At 43.6% G+C, this 10,978-nt stretch overlaps 1 protein-coding gene across 5 annotated transcripts; it reads left to right on the top strand.

Moving 5' to 3' along the window:
- Positions 1 to 1,094: 1,094 nt before the first annotated feature.
- Positions 1,095 to 9,198, top strand: LOC119569194 (ankyrin repeat domain-containing protein 12-like; the record flags this gene model as incomplete). 5 transcript variants are annotated; one of them, XM_037917464.1, is given in 7 exon segments in its annotated part: positions 1,095 to 1,159; positions 1,262 to 1,390; positions 6,143 to 6,196; positions 6,914 to 7,039; positions 7,838 to 7,964; positions 8,087 to 8,169; positions 8,711 to 9,198. In XM_037917464.1, coding segments are annotated over 7 exon segments (1,022 nt in total), but the record flags the coding sequence as incomplete, so codon positions are not given.
- Between the last annotated feature and the right edge of the window lie 1,780 nt (positions 9,199 to 10,978).

Genomic DNA, 10,978 nt, shown 5'->3' with positions numbered 1-10,978 from the left:
TTTTCCATTTTTTTATTTTTTTATAATTTTTTATTCTTGTTCTTCTTTCTCTAATCTTTCTTTCTCTATGCGCTTCTTACTCTCCTACTTTTTATTTTCCTCTTCTTCATCTGTTTTTTTTCCCTTCCCGGCTTTCTCCTTTACCGCATTATTTTTTTAATTGTCTCTGTTTTTTTTCTACTTCGTTTTTTTTTTTTTTTCCTATTCTCTGTCTTTTCCTTTCTTCTTTCTAACCCTCCCTTTCTCTGTCTCTCCTCTTCTTTTCTACTCTCGTTTTCCTTACTCTCTCTCTACTCTTCCCTCATTCCCTGTCCACTTCTTCCCCTTCTTCTCTATCTCCTCTATATTTCTCTCTTCCTTTTTCCCAGTTTCTCCTCCCCCTCCACTCCCTTTTTTTTTCTTTCTCTGTTTTTCGTTTTCCTCTCATCATTTTTCTCTATTTCCACTCACTCTTTTTCCTCTCACCGTTTCCTCCTCTTCCTCTCTGTATGTCTCATTTCTTCCCCTTTCTCCTTTTTTCTGTTTTTCTTTCTATTCTCTTCATTCCCCACTCTCATTTTCCTTCCTTACATCTTTTTCTGTCATTTTTCTCTATATCTCTTCTTCCTGTCTTTTTTCGTTTTCCTCTTAATTTCGTCCTCTTTCTCCTCCTTTTCTGAATTCTTTTCTCCTCTTTCCTTCTCTCTTTTCTCATTTTCTCTCTTTCCCCATTCGCTCTTCTTTCTCTTCCCTTCGCCTGTTTTCTCCCACATATCTCTTTTCTCCTCTCTGCTATTCCTCCTTTATTCAATTTTCCTCCTTCTTCCTTATTCTCTGTTTCTCTTCCGCTCTCCTTTCCTTTCTCTGCCTTTCCACTACCTATCTTCCTTCCTTCGCTCTTTTCTATCTCCTTTCTTTCCCGCCCACTACTATTATCTCGTTGTCTCTTTTCTTTTTTTCCATTATTCCTTCTTCTTTCTCGTTCTCTCCTCTTCTCTATTTCCTCATTACCCTAATTCCCATCCTCATTTCCATACTCACTTTCACTTCCATTTCCACCCTCATTCCCGTCGCCCATGAACACGACGCTTAATAAAATTTTCTTCCTCCCTCAGGCCAAACTCCCATAGACTTAGCAGCACGTCATAAGGATGTGAAGGAAGCCTTGCTGGCGTATAGGGTAAGGCCGTGCTTTGCGCCCCAGTTGCTGTTATCGGGTTCCGCTTTGGCTGCGGCGCCAAAGCAGTTTCCTCAACGCATTCCTGAGACTTTTCTCTTGCAGGACAATCCCGAAAAGGTGATGAAGATGAAGTACGACTCGAAGGTGGCGGAGTCAGTCAACCTGCAGAGGGAAAACGAAAAGATCAAGAAGGACCTTCAGGAAAAGGAAAAGGAAATCAAATTACTGCGGGTACGTGCAAGAGACAGAGAAAAGGAAGGAGGAGGGGAGAGAAAGAAGGGAGGAAAATGGGAGAGAAAAGAGGGAAATAATTGTTCATGCCATCTGTTACAATGGTTATTCCTGGTGTGACAGGTTGTCTGTTTCATTTTCCTTCTAAATGACCCCCGTGTGCAAGGAATGGCAGGGGTTGCCATCTACTGGCGGTGTCGGGAACTGAACGTAGGTCATAAAGAGTGCCAGACAAGACCGCTACCACTGCATTACACAACACACAGAAAGGTGACCGTGATAGGGAAGCCAGAGAGAACATGGAAGGGGGAGCTAAGTAGAGAAATATGAAAAGACATTTCTGAGACTGTTTTCCCTTGCAGGACAATCTCGAGGAGCAGCAGAAGGAGATGAAGAAGAAGTACGACTCGAAGGAGGCGGAGGCAGCCAACCTGCAGAAGGAAAACGGCGACTTGAAGAAGGACCTTCAGGAAAAGGAAAAGGAAGTCAAATTAATGCAGGTGCGTATAAAAGACACAGGGAGGGGTAGAAGAGAATGAAGAAGAAGGGAGAGGAGAGAAGAAAAGAGAAAGGTAACTGTGATATTAAGGAAGCCACAGACAACATGGAATGGTTAATGGTTAATGGTTAAAAGCAAGAGAAATGTGCTAGACATCTAAGGTCATGTAGCACTATAGTTAATGTTTGGGAAGGGTGGTTGAGTTAGTGATTAGTTGTCTAAGCTGGGCAAAGGAATTGGTGAGTGAAAGGGTTAGGGTCGGGTGTGGTAAGGAGTTAGAATAGATGAAGGATATGTATACGTTTGAGGAAAGAGAATAGGTTGTTGAAGCAGAAAGTGTGGGATTCTGAAAGGATGTCTGATAGGTTGGGAGGTCGGTGAAGGGAGGATAGATGGGGGAAAGCAGAGGAAGGGAGGATATTTGGTGGGGAGCACGATAATAGGATGTTTTGGATTGAAAGGGAACATTACATAAGGAACAAAAGGGGTTTGGATCAGATTGTGACATAAAAGATAGGAGTGTGTTAGACGGGTGTGGCCAATGCGTAAGCGGTCGAGAGCAGTCTCCCAACGTCTGTTTCGATGAAATGGAGCTGACCAAGAGGAGTTGATAGTTTTACAGAATGTAATTTTTTAGTCGGAGGCTTGACCAAAAAGATTCCCATCGATTAAAACCAAGAAGGTCTTAAAGTGTGGGTAATAATCCGTGGCTGGGATATGTGAGAAGCGTGGTTGGTATGATGGGGACATAGAGGCGTGGCGTGCTGTGTATCTGCCTGTTCATTGCCGGGATTCCAACATGGCTGGGCACCCAGGCTTGTGATCCGACGATGAAGGAAGATACGGAAACTGTGCAAGGGACTTTTGGTTTGAAAGGTAGGTGTGTTTTCTGATTGATAAGTATGATGGGGACATAAAGGGAATGTGGGGAAGAGACAAAATGATAATTGGGGATTGGTATTGGAGGATGTGTAAGAAAGGTCTCTTGAAGGCATACAATAGATGGATTATAAGAGGAAAGGATATGACGAAGGTCAGGTCTGTGGGAGCGGGAAAACCGCGAATATTCCAATGAAGGATAGTTATACTTTACTGATATAGATTGTACTACGTGTTGGAGATTTTGAGGGGGAAGAAGCTAGAGGGTGGGAAAAGGTTTGAGAGGTCTGAGATGGGAGAGGTGTGGGAGTTGGTGTTCTACAAAGGAGGGGTATTAGGAGATGGAGGGTCTGAGGAAGGGGATACTTGTGACATAAGGGTTTTCACGTGTGTATCCAGGAGGGAGTGGAAGGGATAAGAGGGGATGGTGGGAGGGTTAAGTGGGCGGGGTTGGGGTTGGGGGGATGGGCTGTGTTGGGAGGGGTAGGAGGATTGGGTGTCGGGGGTATATCGTTTGGTGGAGGTTGGATATCAGCAGTTATTTGGTGTGTGGAAGGAGCAGGAGTTGTATGGGAGGTTGAGTGTCAGTTTCATGAGGTAATCTTGAATATCTTCAATGGTTTCTTCTGAGAGTTGGTTTGGGATTTTTTGGGGGGATAAAAGGATTTCTTGTAAAGGGGGGAAGAGAGGACTGGTATCTCAAGCATAGGAGCAAAGGAAAGTGGAGGTGATTGTGTGGTAGGGGAAAGGGAGGGGGTGGAAACTTTTTGTTCTGTCTGTTACGGGTTGTGCGAGGAGGGAGAGGGGAAGGTGTTGGGGTTTGGGGAGTGGTGATTGAAGTATCTGTAGTAGAGATTGGAGTGTCTGGATTTAGGATGGCAAAGTTTGATGGGAATGTGGAGGTAGAAGAGGGGGGGTTAGATGTAGGGGGGTGGATTTAGGGAAAATTTGGGTTTAGAGGAGCAGTATTACTGGAGTAAGGAGTAAGAGAGAAACCACGTCGACGTGCTTCTTGTCTGGCTCACGTAGTGTGAGTCCAAGTTTGAATCTTGAGAGTTGCTACCTCAGACTCAAATTTGTAGGTGGGACAGCCCCTATAAATACATTATGGGGGCCGCCACAGTTGGCACATGTGCGTGTTTGGGTGCAGGGCAGTTAGATGGGGTATGGCCAGGTTGGGCACATAGTTGGCATCTGGCTGTGGAACGGCAATGTTTGGCTGGGTGTCCTAGACGCCAACATTTTTGGGCACTGACGTGGAGGAGGTTGGTATGGACGAACAGGGAGGGATTCCCCTTTCCTATGTAGACGTTAAAGGGAAGGTCATGTCTACGGACGGTAATTTGGCTATGTTAGTAGGTTTTTTTTCGATGACCTCTGGGGGGAATGGAGTAGCATTGCACTGTGTTGCATCATAGTCTGTGAGACAGGCAAGTAGATCTTCTCCACAATCTGACCAATCTTTGTCATAGATTGGGCAATTTTTGCTGGGGAGATTGAAAACTGTTTCCGGTGCAAGTTTTGGGGTTGGATGGGGTTACCATATAGGTCTGTTAGTTTTGTTAACGCTATAGCTTGGTTTTTCGGATGTTACTGTGACAAAACGGGAGCGGTCGGGTCGGCTACGGAAAGAGACTTTACCTACTTGTTTTTGGAGCCATTGTTAGAAGAGAAGGGTGTTGTCAGAGTAGGGAGCTGTGGGAGGGATCACGAAAAATCGGTCCCATTTGGCTGCGCTGAAGAGGGTATTCAAAATTGTTGTAGAGATAGGGGTGGTCGAAGGGCGGGGGCGTGACGAAGATAGAGTATGTGAGGGAGGTAGTGTTATGGGGAGGTGGGCCAATAAGGCTGTAAGGTATTAATAAGGGAGGATGGGGTGGTTGATGTTGGAGGTTGTGGGGGTAGAGGTGTTGAAGTTGAGCTTGCTGGGAGAGTGGAAATGTTCCTTAAGGGTTGATTGTTGGCTACTGTACTAGTAGGTATTGATGAGGGGGTAGTTATTGCAGTGTTCAGAGCCGTGGTCAAAGGAGAGCCTGGGGTCAGGGAATCGGGTGTGTTTACATCTTTGGGGCTATTTGATAAAGGGGCAAGCCTCATTGCCCCTAATAGTGGAGATAAGTTTTCATTACTGGCCATGGTAAGCTGGATTATGTTGGGGATAATAAAAACAGTCCACCCCTCAGGGTCCCCTTGAGGGGTAAGGGCTAGATAACTAAATCAGGGGAATACCGTGCCCATGGCTCCCTCAGGCCGTTCAGGACTAGCACAAAGTCAGCCTTTCATCCTTTCAGCACGGCTCTCACACCTTAGGAGGTGGATAGTAGAAGGGGTTTGGGGAAGGAACAGAAACGAAAGGTGGGAAGGAAAATAAAGACCATGCAAAATTAGTTGAGTCGAGGGTGAGCCCCAAAGGGTTTGGGGGAGTTCCCCATCATTGGGTCCCAGTCTCCGCCTCCTAAGCCCCCCCACGACAACAACGGGCAAGGGATTGGGGGGGAGACAACATGGAAGAGGAAGCCGAGTACAAAAATAGAAGACAGTCCTGTTTTCTTTTGCAGGATAAACTCGAGGAGAAGGAGAAGGAGATGAAGAAAAAGTACGACTCGAAGGAGGCGGAGGCAGCCAACCTGCAGAAGGAAATCGGAAAGATCAAGAAGGATCTTCAGGAAAAGGAGAAGGAAAACAAATTAATGCAGGTGCATATAAAAGACACAGGGAGGGTGATAAAAGAATGAAGAAGGGAGGGAGAGGAGAGAAGAAAAGAGAAAGGTAACTGATATTAGGAAGCCAGAGACAACATGGGAGAGGGAGCCAAGTACAAATATAGAAGACAGTCCTGTTTTATTTTGCAGGATAAATTCGAGGAGAAGGAGAAGGAGATGCAGAAAAAGGATGAGTCGAAGGAGGCGGAGGCAGCCAACCTGCAGAAGGAAATCGGAAAGATCAAGAAGGATCTTCAGGAAAAGGAGAAGGAAAACAAATTAAAGCAGGTGTGTGTAAAAGACACAGAGAGGGAGAGAAGAGAACGAAAAAGAAGAGAAAGGGGAGAAGAAAAGAGAATTTTGTGATAGCAGGGAAACAACAGAGAGCATGGAAGTGGGGAGTTAAGTAGAAAGATATAAGAAGACACTCTCCTGAGACTGTTTTCCCTTGCAGGACAAACTCGAGGAGCAGCAGCAGGAGATGAAGAAGAAGTACGACTCGAAGGAGGCGGAGGCAACCACACTGCAGAAGGAAATCGAAAAGTTGAAGAAGGGAGAGGAGAGAAGAAAAGAGAGAAAGATAATAGTAGGGAAGCCACAGAGAGCATGGGAGTGAGGAGGTAAGTAGAAAGATGTGAGAAGACACTTTCCTGAGACTGTTTTCCCTTGCAGGACAATCTCAAGGAGCAGCAGGAGAAGGCGAAGACAGAAATCAAACAGGTAGAGGTACGTGCACAGAGAGAGGGTTGTTGTTCTCGGGTATCTGATTCCCCTGGCTAGAGAAGCATTCCTGACGCGCGACGTCTCCTCCGCAGACCGAGTACGAGGCGCAACTGCGGGACTCGAACATAGCCTTAAACACCAAGGAGGACGAGGCAGCCGACCTGAAGAGGGAGAACAGAGCCCTGATGCTAGAGATTGGAAGACAAAAGACGATATAAACGAGTGGATGGTATGGAAGGGAGATGAAGAGAGGAAAAAGGAAGAGTGAGAGAGAGAAAGAGGAATAGGAGAGAGAAAAGAGTAATAGAGAAAGACGGAGGAGGAGTGGAGGAGAGATGAGGATATGAAATATAAGAGATTAGAGAGAGAGAGAGAGAGGAAGAGAGGTTAACAGTTTGTGCAGATGTTAGGTAAAAGAGAGAGGAACCGGCAGGCAATAATATCTTAAGACAGCGGGAAAAAATTATCCATGTTCTAGCCGTATCTTTATTATCATGTAGGAATACATGCATTTCTTCTTTGCTGTGCATGTCTATGTCAGCGTGGTAGAACAACGGGCGAAAAAAGAGAGTGATCGACCGACTGTGGAACATGATATTTCTTTTTCTCTAATGAAACTTGAAATTCCTGGAAGTTTAAGGAAGCGACAAGACACAAAGCTGATGCAAATCAAGTATTCGATTCTGTTCGCATCATCCTAACCAAGATTAACCGCTTCAGGAGCAGGTGAAGCAAGCGCAATTGAATCAGCGAAGGTGTGAGAGTGAGGCGAGGGACCGTGAGGCAGAGAAGGAAGGTCTCAACGAGCAAATCGCAGATCTTCAGGAACGCAATGCAACTTTACAGGTGTGATCAATTACAGATTGCAGTTATATTTCGTTACATGCATGGGATATGTTAATAGATGCAGTGTGGTATATTCTTAGGTTGGTACTGTATAGACATATGTTGCGTGAGTGTAGGTTTGTGTATTGAACAGAATAGTCGAAGTGAAAAAAACATGAGAAAACACTCGAGAGAGAGCAAGGCAGTGACAGACAGAAAGGGATAAATAAAAAAGATAGAGTGAGTGGGGGAGGAAGAGAAAGATACAGAGAGGTGAGATAGAAGAAGAGAGAGAGAGAGAGAGAGAGAGAGAGAGAGGAGAGAGAGAGAGGAGAGAGAGAGAAGGAGAGAGAGAGAGAGAGAAAAGATAGAAAGAGAAAGAATATGGTTAATATAGAAGTGCATAGAAAGAGAGATAGAGGCCGTGGGGGATAGATAAACAGAGGAAAAATGAGGTAGGGGAAGAAAACCAGAGGAGGGGGGGAGATACATACATGTATACACTCAAAGGCGTATAAATAAATAAATGGATAAAGAGATAGATAGATAGAGAGAGAGGATAAAGTGGGGAACAAAGATGAAAGAAGATGACAGCCTTCCTTTGCCCGCAGTCTCGTCTGGAAGAAGAAAGGCGCAAGAAAACGAGCGCTGACGAGGCAGATCCCAGAGAAGGAGAGCGAGCTCACAGAAGCCGAGGTAATTTCTTTGGAAACCAAGGGGCCGTTGTAGTGGGCGCACGCTAATAGGAATAGATAATGCATATCGTCAACAAACACCCGTCTTTCGAGACTCAGTTCTCATAAAAGCATTGGTTTCCAGGCAGAACATAATGAAAGGGTGAAAAGTCTCAAAAGAAGGGAGAAGAGGAAAGAGGAAGAGGCTGCCGAAGCGAGAGGCGAGCTTGAGAGCGAGCTCAGGCGGACGAGACAAAGGATCGAGGTCCTCAACGGTAGGGGCGAGCAGGTCCTTCCCACTCACGCGTTGATGGTGTGAGCAACCAAATAGAGGCTAATGTTAAATCTGATAATGCCAAAAATGGAAAATAACCTAAGAATTGATGTTGTTTCCAGAAAAAACTCAGAGATCAAGAAGAGGAAAGAGAAATGGACTCGCAACTCGAAGAGGAAGACAGCGTATTAAAGCGAATGACTGTAAGTGTGTCACACGTCCCGACACATCCCTCTGTACACGTGTGTGTCAGAGGGAAAGGGAAATATGGGCTTAGAAAATGTGGAATAATGTGAAAAAGAAAACTACAATAAGAAATTAAACTAAATCGTATCGTTTCGAACTCGTCCAGAGATCCTCATCAAGAACTCTGGACGATTTCGAAACGTTACGATTTCGTTTCATTATTTATTGTGGCTGTTTTCCTTTTCATGTTTGCGTACACGTTTCTGTTTGTGACAGAATGTGTACGTGTAAGAGGGGGGGATTGTGACATAATGTAATATGTATACCTACACCCATACACACAGCAGACACGTATTCATAGCAACAAGAGGGAATCGTAGGGAAGGATCTTGTCTGGTTTCCCTGCAAGTAGGAGGACTCCATGTAGCCTCAGGGCCTCAGGGCACGGGCCAGCCTTTGAGTGAGAGGAGGGAAAGGGAGTCAAGTGTTTAGATATGGAACGATGATGATAAGCATGAGAAGTAGATACAAGTAATTCTTTCTTTCCTGACATTTCAGTGGCAGTTCAGAGAACAAGAACAAAAGAAACAAAAACTTCAATCCTCGGCCTCAGGCAGGAAGAGCAGGGCCTGGGGAGCAGCTGCCAGCGATGAGACTCAGCCAGCAGCTGCCACGGACGGGGCTAGGGAGCGGCGGGGCGGGAGAGACAAGCCTCAGCAAACAGCTGGCAGCAGAGGCAAGGCTAGGAAAGCACCAGAAAACGACGAGCCTGTGCAGTCCGCAGGCAGGAGGGAAGGGGCAGGGGGGAAGGTAGACAGGAGAGCCAAGTCTAAGGGGCTAGCCGACAGGGACGAGTCGTCACAAGAAGACGACAGGGACGAGTCGTCACAAGAAGACGACAGGGACGAGTCGTCACAAGAAGACGACAGCGACGAGTCGTCACAAGAAGACGACAGCGACGAGTCGGCAGAAGACGACAGGGTCGAGTCAGTGTGATTTCATCCAACTTCGTAAAGACCCTGTGTAAAAATAACGAATAAATATATGGGAGGATATTTATCTTTTTCTCCCCCTTTTCCACGTATTTAAACTAATGGTGATGACAACAAAATTAATAACAATGATAATGATAGTACTACTAATAATAAGTAAAATTATTACATTAATGATAATGGAAATGATGATAATGACAAGGAAAATAATGATAATGAAAACGGTACAGAATGTGCTAAATATGGTGATAATGAGATCGAAAATTATGATATTGTAAATAATAATCCAATAAAAATTATTAGAAGATAAGAACAGGAAAATCGAAGGGCAGTTCAGGAGAAGCCAAGGGGTCAGGCGGTTAGGCCAAGTGGGCTTTAATAAAGGACCAGTTTAAGGATGTGAGAAGCGAGAGACGGTCGGCATAATAAAAAAGAATGCCAAGTATATAAAATATATAAAATAATATTATATATATTTTATATATATATATATATATATATATAACAACCCTCCCTGACCAGGATCGAAACCCTTTGGGCATTCCGGGTATGAAACCGGAGGGGCCCCGTGCTAAAACCAACCCCTGCCACGCGAACCCACTAAAAGGAGTGTGCAACTAGATCTTACTAGCTCCATAGACATTACATATCTACTGATATTTGAGTAATGATAGCGAAGTTTCACGCTCACTCCCCGTGGGCACTCGGTGGAAATTGATCTAGCAAATTCAAAAACCTAAGTCAGATGTACGAGGTATATAAATGAAAATGGTATTATGCAATGCCCCATTGATAACGATAAATAACCCTCCCTGACCAGGATTCGAACCTAGGTCACTCAGGGTATGAAACCGGAGGCCAGTGCTAAACCAACATGCCACACGACCCCACTAAAAGGAGTGTGCAACTAGGATCTTCCTAGCTCCATAGACATTACCTATCTACTCATACTTGAGTAATGATAGCGAAGTTTCACGCTCACTCCCGTGGGCATTCGGTGTTTGGGGTTGAATAATTCCATCTTTCATATATATACATATATTATATTATATATATATAAAATATATATAAAATATAAAGTATATATATATATAAAATATATTTTATATATATATATATATATATATATGCCTGGCATTTTTTTTTTTTTTTTAGGTCGACCGTCTCTCGCTTCTCACAAAACCTTAGAGTGGTCCTTTATGCCCACTTGGCCGACCGCCTGACCCTTGACTTCTCCTGACCTGCGTATATAAATATAAACAAAAACACACAACACATACACACTATATATATATATATATATATATATATATATATATATATTTATATATATATATATATATTATATATATATATATTTATATAATATATAATATATGTATATATAATATATATATATATAAAATATATATATATAATATATATATATTATCAAATTTACTTCTTTTTTTCTCTTAGATTAAGAGACACATCTATGTATATACATCTTTATATATATATATATATATATATATATATATATATATATATATATATATATATATATATGATGTGTGTGTGTGTGTATGTGTACATATATATGAATATACATGCATCCATGTATATAATACTTGATATATATATAAATATATTATAATATATGGGTTGAGTAATGTCCTCCATGGAACTTGCACGCATGTGGTTTTAATTTACCCTCATTTTGCAGTGGAAATGATGCAAGAGCCATTTCCTGAACGCCCACTGCAAACTACTCTTCCCCCCAAGGCCTTTGCGCTCTCATGGCGAGTCGTTTCCCCCACCCAGGCCTTACACTGAGTTTTTTTGTGGCCGCACA

This window comes from Penaeus monodon, unplaced genomic scaffold, assembly GCF_015228065.2.
Source record: "Penaeus monodon isolate SGIC_2016 unplaced genomic scaffold, NSTDA_Pmon_1 PmonScaffold_1331, whole genome shotgun sequence".
NCBI lineage: Eukaryota > Metazoa > Arthropoda > Malacostraca > Decapoda > Penaeidae > Penaeus > Penaeus monodon.
The sequence above is the reverse complement of the archived record's forward strand: the minus strand, read 5'-3'. Positions and strand labels throughout refer to the sequence as shown.